The 23,374-nt window shown below is 29.3% G+C and overlaps 1 protein-coding gene across 7 annotated transcripts in view; it reads right to left on the bottom strand.

Moving 5' to 3' along the window:
- Positions 1-8,730: 8,730 nt before the first annotated feature.
- The window catches only part of LOC107445650 (nuclear receptor coactivator 7), a 92,954-nt gene continuing 78,310 nt past the window's right edge, over positions 8,731-23,374 (bottom strand). For all 7 annotated transcript variants that reach the window (XM_016060093.4, XM_021147930.4, XM_071181901.2 and 4 more), the window contains exons 9-15: positions 19,029-19,188; positions 17,996-18,233; positions 16,685-16,777; positions 15,852-16,001; positions 14,498-14,593; positions 11,089-11,162; positions 8,731-9,008 (exon numbers count right to left, since the gene is read on the bottom strand). In XM_016060093.4, the coding sequence (XP_015915579.1) occupies positions 8,873-9,008; positions 11,089-11,162; positions 14,498-14,593; positions 15,852-16,001; positions 16,685-16,777; positions 17,996-18,233; positions 19,029-19,188 (947 nt within the window). In that variant the 3' untranslated portion in view covers positions 8,731-8,872. The remainder of the gene's footprint in view (positions 9,009-11,088; positions 11,163-14,497; positions 14,594-15,851; positions 16,002-16,684; positions 16,778-17,995; positions 18,234-19,028; positions 19,189-23,374) is intronic.

Raw genomic sequence — 23,374 nt, 5'->3', positions numbered from 1 at the left:
ATTGTACGTAAATACGTACAATTTTATATACATACGTACATTGTATATACGTGCTATTATCGTAAATTTATACAATGTATGTACTTAAGTACATAAAAGCATGCAAACGCATAAACATTATTTGCATATACTTTCATACATATATTGTCTATGCACACAAAGATACAAAATATTGCCTTTTTGTACAAACTAACATACATGCGTACATGTATCATAAATGCATAATTATATGTACTAAGCATAAGCGTATTGCATTAAGAATATTACAATATAATTATGAATATTGTGCGTACAAACAACGTTTGTGCATACATTGTATACATAGGAATCACAAATTGTACGTTCATGCGTGCGTACATTCTACGTACATAAGAATATGTAAACTCATGCATACTTACATAATGAATTTGCATATAGTATACAATCGTATTAACTTGTAATCGTATAATTTGATTACAAGTAATCACAATTACATGTAATCAAATTACATGTAATCATGATTACATGTAATCATATATTTTGATTACTTGTAATCATAATTACCCGTAATCGTTTTCGTTGTGATTACTTGTAATCGCAATTACTTGGAATCATGATTACAAGTAATTGATTACTGTAATCAATATTGCAATCATGATTACAGCTGTAATCAAAATTTTTTGAAAGTTGTAATCACGATTACAAGTAATTGATTACTGTAATCGACTGTGTAATCATGATTACAGCTGTAATCAAACTTTGTAATCATGATTACAAGTAATTGATTACTGTAATTGAAAAATGTAATCGATTACATTTTCGCTCTACTCTGATGCAATCAAAAATTTTGATTACTTGTAATCGTGATTACAAGTAATTGATTACATAGCTGTAATTATCTGTAATCAATTACAGTTGTAATCGATTACTGTAATCGACGGCCAACTCTGGTGTCTAGATGTGAATTGAAAATTGTTAAAATGTTCAAAGGGTGCTATGGAATAAAAAAAAAATTATGATTTGATTCAGTTCGAGAAATATCAACTGTTAAACTTGATGTAAAAAGTGGGCCGATGAAATACAATTATAGAGTTGAAATGTAACATACTGGAAGGGTCATTTTCTTTTATATACTCAGGTATGTTTCTTTTCATTTGAATTTTAAGCGCTTTTTCCACTTTTTTTTCCCCTCGCTAACTAATGATTACACCTAGGAACAAACTCAAGTACTTGATCTTACCTGATTCGAGTGAGGGGATTTCAAATCTAAAATTAGTTTTACTTGGACACCTACAGTTTTCTTTTAACTACATTTTTATTTTAGTTATTTCTTTTTTTGAATGTATAGAATTTATAAAGAACGTTATGAATATATATTATTGGTTTATATAAATATATAGAATACACTTGTTTGCAACTTTGAAAATAGCAATTAAGACACAAAACATATGACCTTAACCTATCGCATCACTAACAGAAATGTATTATCACCGGCTTCCTACCACTCCTTACGCAGCAGATAAGTAAGGATACTTAGTATTCGATCCTATTAAGCTACAGTTATTATGCTATTAAGATGCATAATAACTGTAGCCTGTAAGAGAAACAGGTTTGAAATCAGCGACACGTCAAAAATCTCATTCAACAGAAAATAACCCAATGTTATTTAGTAAATAGAGTCAACTCTCTGGAGATCTTCATTTCATACGCCAAAAGCAACGACAAAAATAATAACTAAAATATAACGAAATTAGATGTTCCCAGATGATAATACTTCTATCAAAAATGCTATACTCAAGAGAGATGAAAACCGCTTTCACTAAAGTGACAAAAGTCATGGGATGCCTCTTTTAGTTCTACGAAGGGCTCGGCGAGGCATTTACTACTCAACCAGTCTATTGCAGAGAGGTGGTGAACAGACTCTTAATGAACACTAAACATAACAACACTTACCCATTTCTACCATAGCCGGCAAATGACCGAACAGTATGTTTCTTGATTGAATGTATGAAATATGGATGATAGCTGAAGGACTAAAAAAAACTTTATTATAACTAAACAAAATTGTATATTGCCCTTTTTTATGTATTACGAACACAGAAATAAGAATTTTTAATTCATTGTTCAACGCATTTTTTATATATACAGAGTGTTTACATTGTGCATTTTCCGCAAACATATTTCTTCTAATTATTATTATTTCTACAATTGTTATAATTATAAGAATTATAATTAGTATTATTTCTTCTAAGAACTTGTGCTGTCTTGATTGTTTCGACATTTTTCTGAGTAAAAACTAACAGTTAGTTAGAAATGAAGTAAAGCTTTCAAAATAAAATATAAGCTACTTACCAAAACATTTAGTTTTTGTGACATTTCCTTACACAAAAATGCCAATCTAAAACTTTCTCTTGAAATTTGAATTAACAGTTATTCTGATTGAACTCACTACGCAACAATCTTCGCAGAAATGTGCAACTCATTGAATGCCTTACATTTTAACTTCTGAACCGATAACCTTATAAAGCAATAAATTGTTCTCCCGGTCAAATGAATCCCAGAAATGGGTATACGGCAAGTATTATTCGAAACAAGCAATACAAAAAATAATAATAATGGAATATTAACTGTATATAATTGTTAGAAAAAGTCATGAAGTCAAATGTGCAAAAACGATAAGCATTTTCGATGCAAAAGTTCTTCAACGGTCATTTAACCGGTATGTTTAGTGTTAAATAACTACGCAAAAGGAAACATTTTTTATGAAAAATATTTTGAGAAGGTTTAATAATTTCCGCTTACAACTTACAAATTCAATTTTTTGTTACCACTAAGGAGATTCTTAGTGAGAAAGCTCAGAACGTGTATGTTCAACTCCTTAGTCTTGTCATATTCTACCCAACTCTGAAGACAGAGGAACTCCTGGATCAAGTATTCCTGCAAATTAGACTTAAAGGAGGTCTTTGCATTAGAACAAATCCTCATTTGTGTTACATAGAGAAGAAAACCTCCCACAGGACAGTTAGGCAGACGGAAAGAACTCAAGATTTTTCTACCACTGACGATATTTTGTGTCAGCACTGCGATAGATGCGACCATGGCTGAGATTCTAACCTGGTTAACCTCATTGGAAGACGAGCAGATTTGCTTCCTCTGTGACTCTGATCATCCAACCACTAAAAAAAAATAAGTTCTATTCCAAAACACTTTGGATGGAATAATGGAGTTTTAACTGTTCTTATATTTCGGAAAGAAAGCGATCTGATAAAATTTGCATCATGCAATGAGATACTACTCAATTTCTATTCACTCATTTTTATGTCTCTAACGATGGAATCTCATAAGTAGCTGCCAACATGGATAGGAAAATATCCAGTAGATTTTACGATATACTATAAATCTCATAATTGTTTCATAATGTACTCACTATTTTACACATAGGGAATTTTAGTCATCTCAAAACAGAAAAACTGCACTATTTTCCAGTTTTGATGGACATTTAATGAACTTGAAAGGTTTTGTACTACATTGACTCCTCATTTTGAATAGCCATAGGCATTTCATTCATCAAAGATGGTTAAAAGATTTTTAATTCGTTTTAAAAAGGAGTTCTGAATAAAAATAAACTGAACATTTTAGAACGAAAAAAAAAGTTTTAAATTGATTTTTATAAATGAGGCTCACTTCCTTATGGATGGTGTTTTCAATATAAATGTAAACAATAACAATCTCGAGCTCAATACCTGCTCTAGTTCCGCTTAGAAAGTTTGCAACTGCTTACTACAGCTTATTCTTCGAGGCTATATTTTCAAACGGATAATTTTGTTTCCAATAAAAGAAGTAAATTAGATCATTTCTTAGCTCAAATCTGCCGTATTTCACAAGATATTAATGTTATTAAGTAATTTTGGTGAGTTTGAAATGAAAATTTGTATTAGTTATTTATAGAAATATTGTTAAAAAAGGTGACAAGGTTGCTAGATTTTGGCAGTCCGCTTTTTTGGCAGTCCTGATTTGGCGTCTTTCTATTTGTTTATTACTGTTTGCTCTTGTTGCAAACTGTGCACCATCTTACGTCAGTGTTAGCATCTTAAACATTGTAAACACAAGTATTTTTAGCATTGTAAGCACAAGTAATAGGTAATCAAATACCACGTTTGCGAAAATCTCAAAACACAATGATCACGTTGTGAGCCAAACGGCTTTAAAATACCCTGGAAACAGTAACCCGGAAGTACGGGCGGTATGAAGCTTGCAGCGTTCCCCAGTATAGAAAACACCATCCATGTATTAATAATACTTATTTAAATATTCAAACAAGTCATAAGCTGTGCCAACATTCTATTTCAAAAGGGTTTTATTTTTAAAACTTACTCAATTTCAGAGTATTTTCTAACATTTATAAAAACCAGGAGAACTTTTATTAAACCAGTAGACAAGGAGAAACTGTCAAAATCCAGTAGACTATGGCAATTATTCCGATCACCTTCGCACAACCTCAAAGTTTAAACGAAGCTCCATTCGTGTTTCCGATAACAATGAAAGTTTTTAATCGTTTCCTAATCAACACAGTGAGAATTTTTCGACATCTTATCGACACATTCTAATTCCGACCCTTTAAGATTGGCCACATGACTCAAATGTCAACGGGAACTCTGTGCCACATGACAATACAAGTACTCACTATTTCCCGATCGACATGAACAGAATGTATCGTTCCATTCCATCCACTTTCAGATGTGCCAGTAAAATTTTATGCGAAGCTCTGTGTTGGATGATGTCCATCCAGTTTCAATGTTTAGATGACAAAAAAAAGAATTGACTGCCACATGATTGTCAGTTTAAATACATCGCCCATCAGCTATTTTTAGCTTAAGAGGATCCAATTTTTACAGCACTTATGCGCTTGGCGAAAAGGCAAGTCTTGTTTCCTGCATCGACTTGAAGAATGTAGTGTCATAGTATCGCTGAATAGAAATCATCTTCAATTAAAATAATGGTAGAGGCTGAAATAGAGGGAAATAATGGATTGGAAAGAAAATGTGATGAAGGTTTCAATGGGAGAGATCTGTGTCTGACGATACAAGTTTCAATTCATCAGGACACAGCTGAAAATACATGTTTAAGAAAATGGACATAGCACTCGATTCCGTTTTTCAAACTTCGTTATGAAATTTTTTTTTTCTTTCTTTTTTTTAAGGAATAAACTATTAGATCCATTTGTGGTATGTAGTACTTTATTTACGCACACTAAAGTTACACATTGGGCTATAGAGGACAGTCTCAAAAACCATAGAAGACATGCCATCTTTGTCAAAAGATAATTCTAATCCTCTCCAAAGGAGATGGCCCCCGAAAACCTGCCTGCGAACCCGCAAACCATTGATCCTTCACAGGCTGATCAAACTCGGCCACTCACCAACTGCAGCCAGAGAATTTTGGTGATCTAGTGGGGAAAATTCATTACGATCAGTTCACTGTGGGAAATAAATTTGTAATTCAATGTCGTTCATTTGCCTAAAGCAGTGTTTCTTAACCTGTGGTTCATGAACCCCTAAGGGGTCCATGAGTTATATTTTGGGGGTCCTAATTTTTAAAACGTTTGGAAGCCTACCCATTGCTTGTAAATCGAACTATGGGAGCTATAATTCCGTTTGCTACAGTGTATCTTTGCGAAGCGGAATTTTCCAAACTTGTGACAATAAAAATATAACATCGAAATCGATTGAATGTTGAACATGATATACACGTTGATTTGTCGAAAACCACCCCCCAATTAAATTTATTAATTAAGGAAAAGCAGCAGCAACCTTCATATTAAAAATTTTAATCTTAAAAATTTTGCATACTATTAAAATAATAAAATTAAATGTTTTCTAATAATTGATGTTTTTTGCAATTATTTTTTTTCACAGGGGGGTGGTCCGTGACTTCTTAAAAAATTTTAAAAGGGGTCCATTATATCAAAAAGGTTAAGAAACACTGGCCTAAAGCAATAAGCACATTTTTTTTAAAAAAATTAGTATTTATGGAAGAGATATTAAAAGTCAGAAGTTCTTTTTATAAGGTTGTCACGGGTCTAGTTGCATTAAATGGAAGTTGTACAAATTTGGATTTTTTTTAACCTCTTTATAGTTTTGTGTTCTTAATATGAAGAGTTCCAGTGGCCCCCTTCCCCCCCCCCCAAGCTCTTGGGCGCATTCTAAATCCCCCCCTGAACTATTCGTTTTATTTAGTGTAAAAATTCCCCCCAAGCTTGAAGTGGGCGCATCGTGCGCCCACCTTCCCCCCTGATAGAGTTCCCTGAAAAGTAATCATCCTGGGACTTTATCTCGTAATGATTGCGCTGAATGTTTTAAAACGTAAGCATTGAATTAGAGTTGAACACTGAAAAGGTGCATTTTTTTGCTGTGTTCATTTTCTTAAACACTCAGTGAGAGTTGTGCCCAGAATCAAAAGCTCACCGATAAATTGTTCCGTAAGTGGTCAAAGAGGTGCGACATTTTTTACCACTTTATCATCGACGATTTTCTAAAACGAAATACGTGTCACTTTTGCAAAGAGACTTCAATCAACATTGAAACTATGTTAGTTTCAATAGTTTTCTCCCATAGTTTTGCAAAGAGACTTCAATCAACATTGAAACTCTCACCTCCCCCATTAGTGATCAACATCTATTGCAATAAACATAAATCGTCGCCAAAAAAAAAATTTATTTTCCTTTTTTGATCTTGGACTAACTCACAAAACACAGTGTTATTTTTGCCTTTTTAGTCCAAATGAAAATGATTTAAATTTTTTGTATTTTATTCTGTTTTTATAATTATTTTTAGCAGGAATAATAGTAAAGAACCCTGTTTAGTTTAAGTAAAGAACTCAGAAAATTTATGTTCAAAAACTCGATATAAATTTATTTACTGTACATATTTCATACAACTTTTTAATTAAGATTTATAATCAAATTACCTACCGATGAAAAATATCACAACTTTATAGTAACTAATTTAAGGAAAAACTTAGTTCTTACTAGAATCGCGATATCGGATTATAAAATCGCGTGAATATGAATTGCGATATTAGATTTTAAGAAAGCGAAAATACAAATCACAATATTGAATTTTTAAATTCCGTAAATACGAATCGCGATACATAATTTTTAGATAACTTGAATATGAATCGCAATAAGTGACTTTTAAATAGCGTATAAATACAAAAATCGATGTCACGGAGTGTTTGGAGAGTACCAAGCAAGTAAATACTGCGGCAGTCACCAAACAATTACACATCCAATTACAGAATGCGAGAAGTTCTCAACACTCAGTGGAAAACAATTTAATAAAAGAGTAACCATGGTGCAAATTAAATCAGCAAAAACTAATAATAAGTGAGATCATAAAACGCACTTTGGAAGACTTAATAGCACCCGATGACCTCATGGACCCCCCTTTACACCAACTAGCGATTCAGGTCTTTCAAATCTGTCTCTCACCACCTGTCATATTTTTAACGCAATGTTTTGGTTAACTTTAAAAACATTTGCTTTTATACACTTCACCTGGTTTTAACTTCGATCCTCAACCGAGTTTTATCACATAGTCTATTTTACTTAATTTTTTTCCTGGTGATATTACCCTTTTATATACGTTTAACTTTTATATCTTTCATGCTTCAACTTTGTATTTTATTACTCGCCTTTTGGCTTCTTCTACTTTAAATCCTTTGTTCAAATTTATTTGATTTTGCATATTTTCTATTTAAATCAATACCTTTTAACATGGATGGTCCAAGCCAATTTTGTTATGATGTCAGTTTGTTTATCTACAATTGATTTTAGGGAATATTTAGCTTTGCAACACTATGTTTTTACCAACTCAATGTATTCTATGAGTTCTATGTACAACATAGAACTCTTAATGTCATCACAAACCAAAATGATGTTTTAATGTAAATTTTGATAAATGAAACTGCCTGGCTCACTATAAGGGAAGTCCCGTCGGCTTTTGAACTATAAAACTGGTCTCCAGGAGCAAATAACATGTCTTTATCTACTGTATTGCTGTTGCAATCTATTGTAACTTTGTAATGATTTTGGTTTTAAAAAATGCCAAGGGTGTGGCCTTGCCAATCTGTTTGGTCGGCCGGGCGCATGTGCTGGCGGTCCTCTCGGGAGGACTGTCGTGATGGCGAGTCAACTTTCCGAATGCCCAACTGAGGGTAGGACGGTTTTTGCATTCTTTTACGAATACGAATAGCAACATTATAGCCCATTTAAACTCGCGTGAATACAAATCACAATATTGGATTTTAAAAAAGTGTGAATATGAATAGCGATATTGATATAAAAAACACGAAAATACAAATAGCGATATTGGATTTTTGCAATATTGGAAAATCCGACAAAGCAAAAAAAATGTTTAATTGGCAGAAGAATCACCTTTATGAAACTGTCTGATTAACGCGATTTAGCAAAAGTTTGAACATTTAAATTTCAGATTGAAGAACTCTTAATTCTAACTTTAGTTTTGATTCATAGAAGTCAGCGAATTTATGGTGTTGAAGTACGCAGAAAAATCACGTGCCCGGAGTTTCTAGACCTGGAAGGATGATCCGAAAAACCCAGAATTCCGGTGTACAATCACCCCTGTTTTAGAATATTTTTATTTAAATAAATATTATTTATCAATTTATAGTAGGCATTATGAAAGAAGAGAGGCAAATTCTGAATAAATTAAAAGAGACAAAACACTCAAAAAAGAGACTTAGTTTCTTTTTCTGATATAACAGAAAAGTTCAACAAGGAAAATAAATTAAAATTCAACATAAAAATACACCGGATTTAACATCAACATATAATATATATGTATAGTCATGGCTTCTGTACAAACTCATCATGTCAGACAAATGCCCAAGCCTCCAGAGATTTCACTTCAAAATCCTCGTCCGGGCAGAGTGGCTCATTAGCAAAAGTCTGGCAGGAATTGGTCCGACCACGAAACAAGTCATCGTCTAGCCATAGTCCAAAATGACCCCTACAAAAACAAAGAAAAAGGATAATCAGAATTGGAATGCTATCTGATCAACTATTTTGCATATAATTAAGAATGTATATTTGAGAACATTTACTTTAAAGTATTTACTTATGAACATTTACTTACGTGAAGTCATCATTCTGATGTTCAAAATGTTTCAATTATATAAGCAACATTGTGTTTCAAAATGTTTTCATCCATTAACTCAGAAAATTTAACTTTATTTATTTTAACTTTTTTTTTATTAAAAGCACTATGAGGTACTTAAAGTTGATTTTTATATAACTATTTAAAAAATGTCTTGTAAAATGGATGTAAAGAAATTTTATCTTTAAAGTCACTATCCCTCATTTTCAATGAACCATTTGCACCAAGCAGAATCTAAACTTATGAATGGTTAGCTGAATTCATTGATTTCTGCTCCTGCCTGGTGATACTTTTCTTACTATAATATTATATCCTTTCAGCAAAATCTGGAAGCCATGAGGCCAAACTAAATGATGAAAATGAAATCTTTCAGTTTTCTTAAGCAACCCATCAAAATATTTACTAATTACTGATATGAAATGATACCCTCTATGAGTACAAAGAGTGATTTTGAAGTATAGACTATGCATGGCAATACTTTTACTTCCATTTTTTGTAACCAAAATTAAAGTAAAATGTATATACTTTTTCCTGTACTTTATTACTTATTAAATTCATTACTTTTCTTTGAGAAAAATTGCAAGTATTTGTAACAAAAATGTCAAAAAAAAATTTTTTTACACTTTTTCTGAAAATTTTCATGAAAAAAAAATTTTTGAAATTCTTTATTAATTTTATTTTAATTTTTAAATTCAATGAATTATTTATTCTTTAACAGTTAACTTCTTTTTTTCAAGCACTATTAAGGATTGAATTTTCCTGAAAGGGTGACTGTTTTGAACACTCAATGAATTGTTTGCAAAAGTTATTGCATGATATTTTCCAAGAATCCAGTTGTGATATTGAAAGGGAGTTGTTAGACTCTAAAGGTTCTAAAAAAAGTTTGAGAATGGTAAAAAAAATGTGCATTTAAACAAAGTAAACTAAGTACAATGTATGTATAGTATTTTCAGAAAGAGAATTCATCCAACCTTTAAATATTCGAAGACTATAATTATTCTGATATTGGTTACTTAGACACCTTGTCAAATCACCATTAGTGTCTCATCTGTGTGTCTTGCTTCCAGAAACACTTACTTTCTTCAAGGAAATATTTCTTTTTTAGTAGTACTAGCCAGTAAGCCACGGTAAGACACTATTTTGTAGTACTAGCTGGTATTATTTTATTTTTTATTTTGAATAAAAATACTGTTTTCTTCTTTCTCGAATTTTACCATACAAAAATTCAGTTCATCATATGAATAATTTAAAAATAAAACCTGGTGCTCAATTATGAGTGGATTCAATACAGCATATCTATATAACAAATTGAAAAATTGTCATTAATTAAAATTCCAAAATTACTTTTTTCAGCTTTTATAAGAAACGAAATATAATTTTTGACTTAATGAATTTCAAGGGGTATTTTTTTTTTACTTTTTTTTTAAATAAAAATTATTATGTTTATTGAATTCATTCAAGAATACTTTATTACTGCTATAAATTCTGAAAGTTAAAAAAAAGTTTCTAAGAATTTGGTCGTTTTTGTCTGCTTTCTTGGCCAATTATAAAAAAAATTAAAAAAGGCGGGATTTTCTTAAGTTTTTATTCATTTTAAATACGATGTAAGAGATATTAATCGATTTTAAAAAATTCTATGCCACTTTTTTTCCTTATACAATAGATAACTTTTCCACACTAGAGCATTCTGAAATTTTAAAATTACTTTTTTTCGACCCACTCTAATATTTACAACATTTTATTATCTTGACGCTTTTGGAAAGAGCGTGTTGTAAGCCAATGCAACAACTAACAGTAGGCAGATTAAAATGTTGGTGAGATATGCAACTTCTTCAGTTTCCATGCAATTTCACAACAAATTGAACAGCATGCATATTACATAGGTTGTTTTACACTACAACATCAAAGGTGATAAATATATCTATATACTTACTCTGAAGATCCAACTATAAAACTGTCAGTGTTGCCTTTTATGAAATAGTCGTTTTCTCCAGACCAATTGTAAACCTGGAATAATTTATTCATTCATTAGTAAAAACTAATTTCATTCCTTTTTTAATATTAACCTCCATTTAAAATTTTTAAATAATATTTAGCACATTACTATATTTTGCCTGCAAACTTTGTTTCATTTAAAAAAAAATATTTTAAAAATTTTTTACTATTTTTAGATGCAATACAATCAAATAATTCTGATTTAGATGGAAAAATATCTCGCAAAATTTTTTAGTTCTTTTCACAACGCTAAATTTCCTTAAAGTTTAATCACTTTTTCACCACAAAGATAACTGTTGCCAACTTTCACACTAACAGCTTTATTTATTTTTAAATAATATATTACAATAATACGAAGTAAAATGATCCATTGTCATTACATTTCTTTAATAAACATCACCAGATAGAGATATGAGCTTTAAATCTCTTTATTAAAAATGTATGTCTGTTTTTATGTAATAAAATCAAAAAAAGATACTCATTAACTGAATTTATTAAGAATAACCCAAATTTTAGATAATGATTTAAAGCTTTAAAAACTTACAATGCAAAAAAAATTGAAACATAGAATAAATACATTATTTCATAATTATTAAATTATTTCATAATTGTTAAATCTTAAAATCAACAAAAAATATTACTTATTAGTAAACAAGAGGGGGGAAAAAGTGAATTGAGATACAATAGAATAAATATAAATCACATTTAAGCCATTTTTTCTTAATATTAAAACCAACACTATTTTCTAAAATTATTTTTAAAAAAGTAGATGTATATCATTCTCAAAAAAGAGTTTACTTTAAATAATCTATTCAATTCAAAATAAAATTCTAAAACAATCACAGATTTAAAAATAATAATAATACATTTAAACCTTGCTAACTCGAGCTTAACACATTTTTTCGACAATTCATGGAAAAAAAAACTCTTTTCCTTAAATCCCTATTCCTTCAAATTTCCTATACACTCCACATTAAAAAACCCTGATTTTATAATTTTTTTCTTTGCTTTTTGCTTAATGACTAGAATTTTTTTTTTAGATGCAAAAAAAAAATCTTTTTTTTCAAAAAAGAGACATTTTTTCAAAAAATAGAATATTTCAAGTATTTAGAAGGAAAACCCTGCCTAAGCTTTAAAAGGAGGGATGATAGCAAACAACACAATTAAAACTAAACTTCTATTGATGCCCAAAGAGGGGAGTTGCTTATTGTTTCCTTATCAGACTGTAGATGCACTGACCACTCTAAATTGATTTTTATTTTACAAGGGTGTGGGAGTGACTTCAACAAATAAAACATGGAGAGGAATGAGGTGGGTGGGTCTGAATTTAAAGAATATTGTAGAATCATCCTAACAAGAGGTGAAAGATACAGCATGTGAATGCCCATTCAAGCTATCTTGTACCACTCCTGAAAAATCATCTTAGATCATTTGGAGAAGGTGAGATCTTTTGCTTAAATTTGGTTGACAAACAAGAATTCAATACTATTGAAGAGAAGAAGCAAATTATCGATGAAGTAGAAAAGTGTTTGAAAAAGAAAATTGCAAAAGAGTTTAGAATTTCAAGCATCAAAAATTCTAAAAAGTAAAGCTTTTACCCTAGAGAAGTTGGATGATGGAGAAGATAATGTAAAAAACTGAAACTACTTCATTTCCTGAAATGGAGAAATATCTAATGTGGATTACGCAATGGAGAACTCATCGACGGACTTTAAATTAAAGAAGAATCTGATTCTTTTGGAGAAGAATAAGGCTATTTAAACTTCAAAGACAGTAATGGTTTGCAGGAAAGGTTCAAAAAAACGTAACAACATGATATGCTAGCATTGATGAGGAAGTTTGATACTGCAAAATTATAATGAAAAAGATGTGCTCAATGCTGAGGTAAAATGTAAAAAAAGCTCATCTATGATAATGACAATCTAAAAATCAGTTCATATTGAGAAATGCATTTCCCATTTAATAGTTTTTTCTTATTCTTTTCTTTACAACATAAATGTGGTAATTAATAAATCTTTGCCAAAGAAATCTGTGATGAATATTCCTCACTAAGAAAAATAATAATGGAAGTATACCTCAACTATATTTGTCTTTCCCAATTTAACCATATTACTGTACCCCATCCCTTAAGATAAACAGCGTGTGTCCGAGGAATGCATCAGAAGGGTGGAACGGGTAACCACCACTTCCATGTCATGGAAAATACATGTTACCCATTATAAGATAAATGATTAAAGCAAAAATACTCAAAGTTTAATAATAAGCTATATAAATGTGAAAATTTAAAACTAGGAAGAGTTAAAATCAATAGACAAACAGCTGATTTAGCATTCTTCATTTTTTCTACCTTCCACAAAAAGTCGATTCTATTATTCCTCTTTTATGAGTTACTCGATGGGATGCATATTCAGGAGCCCTTTGTAATAAAAAGATGCCCGAAAAAATAATTTCGTCATTTTTTTCTTCGGGTTTAATGTAATAAAAACAAACAACAAAAAAAAACAAGACAAAAAAAAAAAAAAATTTGAAAATTTTTTTAACTCTTTTCTACTAGTTAAAAAGAAGCAGTTTTTACAGTCACATTAACTTGACTGCTTTGCTCTCAACATGATTATCAACAAGTGTAAGCTAAATATAGTTAATATAACACAAGAGAAAATCCAAAACTTGGATAGAATGAGCAATAATCAATAAAAAAACAAATGGAGCACCCTAATCTAATGATCAGATTTTCACATATTTTAACTGAATTTCAATGGTTCCAAGATCTCAAATATGCTAATTAATGAGTACAGACACTATTTCAAATTACGAAATCAAACTCAAAAATCCAAGTAAACATACATTACCTGAATTGTGAGGTATATAAATTTTTACATCTTTTTAACAAATGTATTTTTAAATGGCAAATATAAAATTTCAACGCAATCAATCAAATAGTTTCAAAGTTTTCGCATTTTAAAAAACTTGTTCATCAAAGCGCAATATCAAACTTTAAGACTCGCTTTTATAAATTAGATTTTACAAAAAATATTCAAACAACAACTTTCCAGATTGTAACTACCCTCCATATTTTAAAAGTCAGGAATTACAATCTCTCATAAAAAGGTATGTTTCTTCGGAGAAATTATGTTTTTATGTCTAATTTTGTTACTTAAAATACTGTACTAATGAATCAGCAAATTTTAGGTAACACTTTCCAGCCATCTTTAAATCTTAGCACGTGAAATTCCAATCAAAAGTTAATCAGGGTTTTCAATTTTTTTCTTCTTTTTTGTACATCAATAGTAATAAAATAAAATAAATCAAGTGAGACATTATGTATTTGATATGAGAAAGAGAATGACCTTGAATTCTGGAGAGAATGTGAAAAGAAAGGATTCCCCTGTTCCATAGAAGTGATCACTCAACCGCAGTGTGTGAGAGAGATATGCTCCAAACATCTGGGGAAAAAATCAAACAAAATATGACAATTAATTTCTTAAAATACTTCTTTTTACTGTTAAAGATAACCGATTCTCTTCCTACATTTGAAAGAATAAAATTTTAACGACAATTTAAAACATCAGATTTTATGCAACACATAGCAAATGAAATAAAATTATTTTAAGCAAAGTAAAACTCTAAAAAAAAAAAAAAAAAACATGGCCTCAGTGCCTCATTAATTGCCATTTTTTTCATTTAGATGTAGTGACTTTAAAATCATTAAAATCCAAATTAATAGAAAATATAAAAGCCAAAACGAAGAGAAACAACAGAACGACAAGACAACATTTTCTGATTTAAAATTCCATCCATAATTAGAATAAATATATAATTTTATTTGATATTTGAAGCTACTTTTCAAAATTAAATTTATCTGTCCAGATCAATTTTTTTAATTACTTGTGAGTAATAAGTGTCAAACAAAATTTCATTTACAACATTATTAAATAAAATTATAGATAGCAAAAATAATAAAATGAAGTAGTTAAAAGGTTAAAATCTAATAATAGATTTAAAAAATACTCAATGTTTAAAAAGAATCATAATATGTGGTAACCAGAGCAGCGTTTTCCAAAAAAAAAAAAAAAAAAAATTAGAGAGTTATCTCATTCTTTTATTAATTTGAGGAGTGAAACTTAAAATTTGAGGAGTGAATTTAAGGCTCAGATTAAGTTTGTAAATTATTGCCAATTAATAACACACATTACTTTATAACTGATGTTAGGTAAGTCCTCGGTAACAGTTGATTAAATATTTAACCTAAAACAATATTCCATATCATTTTTTAATCAAAGAATTCATTGTTACCAGGAGCAGTTTAGTCCCATCATGATCATCTGGAAAGGCCATCCAAATGCTTAAAAAATTATTCATAGTTTATTTTTTCCAAATTTTATTTTATTTTGGGATTCAAAACCACTTTCCCGAGCAGTCACAATTATTGGCAATGTTAGAGCAATAGCAATGAATTTCCTGAATTCAGAATACGTGAAAAGGCTGCCCTCTCTATATTCATCACAGATGAATTTATAAAAGTCATCATGCATTCAATCTACTGAGGTCTTTTTTCAACAAAATTAAAAAAATATCCTTTGAGTTCTTACGAAAAAAATTACAAATAGTACTTTCATTCGCAGTAAAATGTTTGAAGAGTGTGGATTGGTATTGGCAGCCTCTGGACAAGAGATATAAATTATAGAATGAGAGGATACTCACAACGTCACTACGGTTGACCACTACAATGAGGACAGGACTGTCATATTTAGACATAGCTCTGTACATAGTTTTAAGGCTGAAACCATGATCAGTAGTCCCGTATATTAACTCCCATGGGTTCATGGCTCTGGCTGGTAAGTGTTTGCTTATCTGCAAATAAAAAAATTCAAACATGCAGGGAAAAAAATTATTATAATCCTGATTAATCACTCCTACACAATTTCCCACAGTTTTGCTTTCCCTTTTTTTTTAGCTTGGAATGCTTAATTGATTTTGATTTTAAAACTTTTATTCAATTTTCCTAGAATTCTTTTTTATTATTAGTGGTAAAATTTAAAAAAAGCCAAAACATGTTTTATATTTATGAAAGATATATTCAAGTTCAATTAGAGATATGAAGAATATATAGTATCAAATCAAATAATGGCTAAATATCTGTGTTTTGGCAGACTAAGTTGTATTTTTGGTCCAGCTGTTTAGGCAAATATCTATCCAAAATTAACATAGCATCTTAACATTTGCTCAGATTTTAAATTAAACAAACAATCAAATTAAAAATTTATGAGTGAATACTAAAACAGTTCTGCAACAGAAACTATGAAAAATATCAATATTTAACAACAGAGTATACGATAAACAGTACTTAACATATCACTAAAACATTTGAAACTTTGTTACATAAATTTAGACTATCTGCTTAATTAAAAAATTTCTATGTAATTCAATAAAAAATTTTGATAATGCATTGAATAATTTAAGAATTTTTACTATATCAATAAATTCCATCTCAAAAATATTTTTTAATAATACAATGAATTAAGAAAGGGCCTCACTTCTAGAAGTTGGTCATCGTTCAATATTTTTGAAGGAGTCAACAACTCTGGAGGATGGTCTTTTTCCATTCGTGATCCCATGTAATCCAAAAACTGGAAAAATATTTTTAAAAATTCCTTTAACTGTTCTATGTAAATCATTTTTTTAACAAATAGAGCATATTTTTTACTGCAATTACAATATAATTTAAAATATACATAAAAAGTTGTTTCAAGTAGGATGAAAATTCTCGGGTTAAAGCATTTCCAGTCTAATTTTAAATTTTACTTTTACATAATTTTTTTTATAATTATTATGTATAATAAGTAATTATAGCATCTTTCATTAGTTAAGTTTTTTGGATTATTGCTTTGAAACATTGCAATAATAATTTTTGAAAGTCTAAGACACAACATATAAAATTTTAAAATAGTCAGTTTAGTGCCAAATGATGTGGAATAACTTTAACTTAATCAAATGTCAATTATAAAAAACTAATAATACCAGCAATGGTAAACTATATAAATAACCAAACAAAAAAGAGTAAAAAATAATCAGCTTCCATGCTAAATTTGATTTTATGTGCCCAAACTTAGTTCTAAATTTAGGTATATAAATGTAACAGAATTAATCAAATAATATATTTTATTTTAAAACCGCCGTCGAACAGCCCATCCAATTTTGGGTTTACGACTACTCATGTTCAACTCCGTAGCCTTGTACTTTAGGACCCAATCCAGAAGACAAAGAAATTTCTGGATCAATACCCCCAGAGGTTTGATTTGTTATGGAGGACTTTGTGGCTCGACAGATTTAACATGCATCAGTCACCATTTACTACGCGGGGTGTTTTCAGCCGACGGGGATCGAACCCACGGCCTCTCGGACACAGGCCAAGTGCCCTACCAACCAGGCTATCCCGGCCCAATCAAATAATATAGTAGTTAATTGAAATCCTATACTTAACTTGCACTTATTCTTAGTTTCATAGATAATATTTTTGCATTGATACAGTTTTGTCCATTGTTTGTTGCTTGTTTGTTAGTGAGGAGTAACTTTATCGTTCAGGGATCAAACTGACTAGGATATAGAAATTGAATTGCACCATTAAAGACAGCAAAACCACCACATAAATTTTTCAACATCAGTAATAACAATCAGTGATTCCAATTTTTACCGGGTACACCGAACCTGGCAAAATTTTAGGACACGGTACATCTCTAGTTATAACTATAATTTTAAAAAACAAGTAGGTTAAAAACTACAGTTCGAAAATATGTACGAGTGTTTAACATATTGGGTAATAGAATAAACTTTAAAAAAGAGCTCACCTCCCAATCGTGGCCCTCGGGACTAGATATATTAGAGACTTCCGAAACATCCTTCGACTTTCTGCGCCAAGGAAAGGCCCAGCTGGACCTACGGTAGTTATGCGCTACTTTTTCTTCCAATATGTCTTCGTCATCTATTTCTATAGGAGTAAACCCAAGCTCTGTCATGTCAATTTTATCTATATCACCATATTTCTCTGGACACCAACGCAAAAAGAAGAAATACAAATCATCCACACTGAAAAAAATTCATAAAACAGAAATGTTAGAATAAATAAAGTTACCTAAAAAGTCATCCTTTTAAAATAAATTCTCACTTAGGTGTCAATCAAGCAACACAGCTTTTCCAAAGTAACATAAATATTTTTCAGGAGAAATTTTTAAAATGCAAAATGACAACTTCATTTGATTTGGCATTTTAAACAATAAAATAAGTTTATATATTAACAATATAACATTTAATTGAACAAAAATCAACTATCAGAGTTTATATATACTGAGTCCATTCAGAACCCAATACTAAAATATTTGTTAAAAATTGATATCTCTTCAAATAAAGAATGCTGCCAGAAGATACAATTGCCAGAAACATGAAAATGATGGCCAAAGAATTAAAAAAAAAATAGAAGAATAGAAAAATATAAAGTTTAAAAAACTAGACTATGTAGGGATTCTAAGAAAAAGTACCTGATTTTTTCAAATTAAATATGAAGTATGTCTGGAAAGTAAGAACACTTTTGTTATATGACCACAGCAGTATTAGTATCGCAGTTCTGTACATGCACTTTTTGGGTAATTGTTACAACTGGATTATTACACAGGACTACAGGTTCTGAAGTAGCGGCTCTTTGGCGCTCGAACCTCGTTAATTGGCCGGTTCCACGACAAACTAATTTAGAAAATAATACCCATTTATTGCTCAATGTTTCAGAGACATTTACTTTTAACCTTTTTCTGCTATAAAGTTTCTAAAGTGCTGTAAGTAATGAATTAATAATATTATGTAATTCTAGGTTAAAAGAAAGAGACAAACCTGTCTTTAGGGATGCTGAACCAGTATTCATGCTTCATTTTATGACCATAGTGTATAATGGAGTTGGGTGAGATGGGTGGTTTCTCTATTGGCATACCCATTCTCAAGCATAAGTAGAGAGGCGTATCACAAAATGACTTGGCTGGTCGTGGGATCAGTTCTGAAATATAAACACTCTCATTTATTACTTTGGTTCAACTTTATCTAATAAGTAGATATCAAAATGGATAGACTGCAGGGTTACTCACTGAAGCTCTCCGATCACTATGGAAAAATGATTGGAAATTGACTTGGAAAGCTTCATGAGCCAAAACTGAGAGCACATAATAAAATTTTGGGATCAAAATTTAAAACACCGGTGCTTTATATCCGTACAAAATGTAGTATGTGGAAAATAACTAATACTGGGTTTCTTTGAGAATAACGGCACTTTCAAAACATTCAGACTCATAAGCATATTTTTACAGGGTGCATAGCCAGATTTTTCAACAAAAAATAAGCACCTTTTCAGTACTTTTTAAGCACTCAAAAAATATTTTTAATCACTTTCTAAAAAATAGAGAAAAAAAATCATAATTAGGATCTGTACAGTAATAAAAAAAATTTTCTTCTATCATTTAAAGTTATCTTTAAAGTTAAAATTCAAAAACATTTTCAAAAAAGTGAAATCATGCATTTCTGTTGTAATTTATGACGACAATCGACATGACAAAGAAAAAATCTCTTTTTAAAAGGTAGAAAATTAAGCACTTTTAAGGGCTTTTAAAAAACGTAAATCAAAAATAAGTACCTTTAAGTACTTTTTAAAAACACTACACACCATGTTTTAAGGTCTACAAGTATATTATTTTGATTTCTTGAACTTAGCTGCACTATTTAAAAAGAATTAATTATAATGAAATAGTTATTTTCATAAATGGAAGAAATTTGTACCAAATTTGAAAACTCCTTCCATTTATTTAAGTTGCTATGAACGTTACGCGGATAGCAAAAGGTACATACCTAAAAGCTTTGAACATGAAATTTTACAATGTGATAATGATTTGACAAAATAGGATTTTTTCAGGGCAGTTACAAAGTCTGCAAATCATTTTTCAACAGAAATAAAACATTTGTGATACCAAATTTTTTTCTTAACGGGTTTATACATCGAATTATTTTATAATTTTTTTTTTTTTAAATCAACAAGCACAGAACTTTACAAACTGTTTTTCTCAGTGCTATTAAGAACATATAAGTTATTTGTTACTTTGAAACACTTCCAAATTCACCAACTGCATTAAATTGGTCTTTATCACCCATAACCTTCATCACCTTTAACATAAGGAAATAATTCAAAAGGTTTCAAATTTATATAAAATAATTTTTAAACTTTTGCATTTTACTTAACCATTTTTGTATGTTTAAAATATATAAAAAAAGAAATAAATAAAAATATTAAAAAACATAGCCTAAAAACTATGTAAGTTAACCACTTGTAAACAAATTGAAGATGTATTTTTACTCCGACAGACTTCCTTATTCGATGATTGCGATTTTCTATTAAATGTTGGAGAGAATAAATTACGCAACACCAGTGGGAGTCCATTTGTTAGTTAACCATAAAGTGTGGATAGTTATTTTGCCAAAGCCTCTGAATTTATCATTCTATTTAAATTTATAATAAAATAAATTATTTGGGGGGAAAAATTAATTTTTTAAGAATATATACAAAATAAATTAAGGGAAAAAATTTATATATTTTGAATTGTTTTTTAGAAAATTATTTTCAGCATAAAATGTAAGAAAATAGCATATAATATAAAAAAATATTATTATTATTGTTGAAGTCTATGACGGAAAACTATTTCGAACTAAATATGAAAAGAAAATATATAACTAATTTTTTTGAGTTTACAAGAAACTTGAGCGTAAAATTTATAAATTGTTTTCTATTTTATGTATTGTGATGTTTCAGTAGTTTCTATCTTGTAAACTAATAAGCATTCAAGTTCATCAAATATTCAAACAAAAATATAAGTTGAAAAAATGAAAAAAAATTCAGTTACCTAATTTTTGCATTCTATTATATTTTCAGTCACCTTATTTATAAAAAACCTCGGTAGCCTGGAAGCAGAATTCCCAGAGTCAATCTGCAGCGCTAGCTTTGAAATTCAAATTCGTCTATGACTTCAACCCAGTTAGGCAGAGATTATTATTAAATTTTAAAAAATGAAGCCAAATCAAATTTATATTTAATGTATGAAAATTAAATATTGTAAAGTTTTATACAAAAATTTAATGTTGTCTAAATTTAATTTGATTTCAATATCATATTTTAGATTAGCCCAAAAGGAGAGAAAAAAAAACAAATGCTGACACTAAAACTAAAAAAAGAAATCGGAAAGAAAGGATTAACTTGCAGATGATATTAAAATAAAAGCTTTTTGTTTTAAAGGAAGAAATTAACAGAATTCTAATCTGTGGAGCTGCAATTTGCGCTTATTTAAAGTTTCTTCATATAAAATTCATTACCATATTATCGCAGATACTTTGCAGACAAATAAAAAACTAATTAAATTAGAAAAAGTAACATTATGCGTCTTTCTTTTTTTTTTTTGTGGGCATCAATTTTTTTTAAATGTGAGAAACTAATTTTTATAAAAGAAAATAAAATTAAAAAAATCTAAAAAAAAAAAATAATAATCAGCAAAAGTAATATTACGTGTCATTTTTTGGGTTTCAAATTTTTTTTTAATGTGTTAAACTATTTTTTATAAATGAAAATAAAAAAAATCTTTTCTTTTTCATTTTATCTTTAATGTTGATTTTTAAGTTTTTTTTTCCCTATTTTTTCTTTTTTTTTTTTTTTTTTTTTTAATTTTAACAATCTACAGATAATGTGATAATTTGCATCGCTCGCTGACCAGCTAGAGGGTTTCTGCTACCAGGTAAAGAAGTTAATAGTAACTTAATAAAATAAAGTGAGAATGAAAATAGAAAAAGAAAACATGCTTGAATTTGACAAAGAATATCCAACTTAAGTCTACAAAAAGCAACTAAAAAAAAAACATTTTTTTTAAAAAATATACTGTGCTATAAATCTAGGGAATCAAGATTCAAAGGCATACTGAAAATGTATTTTTCTGAAATGTATCAATGTAGATATTTAGACCAATGTAACATAGTTTGAAAAAAAAAATGAAAAAATATAAAAGAGTTCACAAACCCATGTTTTCATCCAAGACATCCATATCATAAAGATTTGAGGGGCATGTAAATACACAAGTGAAAACAAATTATTGATAGAAATTTGACTAAAATCACCAAACAATACTTTTCGGTTTAGAAAAAAAAGCTTAAAAAAACAAAATTTAAATAGCCAGTTACTATTAAACCAGTAAGTAGATATTAAAGAAAAATCAACTCAGTTTCCTGGCCAAAAAAAAAAAAAACACGCGTCAAATGAATGTGAGGGAAAATATTTATTACTTAATTACTTTGGCAAAACATTATTTAAAGCAATTGAAATTTATGTTGATCACCAATAAATTTTTAAGCATTTAATAGATTGTTTTCTATTAAGTTTAAATTCACACAGATATACTGTTACAAAAGGCAAAAATTTTGATTAATTATCATGCACTCAGACAACAAACTTTTAAAACAAACAGTGCATATATGCACATTAAATTCATTCCATTAAAAAACATATTAATAAAATGAAACATGACTTAGTTCTATACAAAACTAATGGAATATGTTATTAAAAAAAATTTCAAATAAAATTCTGTAGAATCATCTAGAACAGAAATAGTTCAATATTTTATTGAAAAAAATTTTTTTAAACAAATTTTTCAAAATTAAAGCATTGAATTGATTAAAAACTGAAGAATCTTACACATAAACTCAATAAATAGATCAACACTAATTGCGTAGCTCAATTTTAGACTCATGAAATAATGTGTCTTGTAATTTATATTCTACACTGTAAAAAAAATTTGAACAAAATTATTCCATCAGCTTTTGTTGCTAAAATTGTTTCAAATTATATTTTAATATATCAGTTATCAAAGAAGATTATCTGATTTTTTCCACATGAGAAAAATAGAAAAATTTCATAAGATAAACGGAAATTGTTCTGGAAACTTAGGTTGCAATTTTTTTTTCCTTTATAAAAGGTCGATATTCTTTAAATCTTTCTGTCTTCAGCAAAATTCTTAATTTCTTCTCCATTTTATTTTTTTAGCAAAGCTTTTTCAAAGATGTTCGGCGATACATCAAACATTATCAGAACAGAATCTAATTTTAAACAGGAAGAGTAAATCTAAGAATATAAGTCTCATAAACTAGGTTCATCTACATTT

Source organism: Parasteatoda tepidariorum, chromosome 4 (genome assembly GCF_982258835.1).
Source record: "Parasteatoda tepidariorum strain Cologne lab strain chromosome 4, Ptep-v5.0, whole genome shotgun sequence".
NCBI classification, from domain to species: domain Eukaryota; kingdom Metazoa; phylum Arthropoda; class Arachnida; order Araneae; family Theridiidae; genus Parasteatoda; species Parasteatoda tepidariorum.
This window is presented reverse-complemented; position numbering and strand designations above follow the sequence as displayed.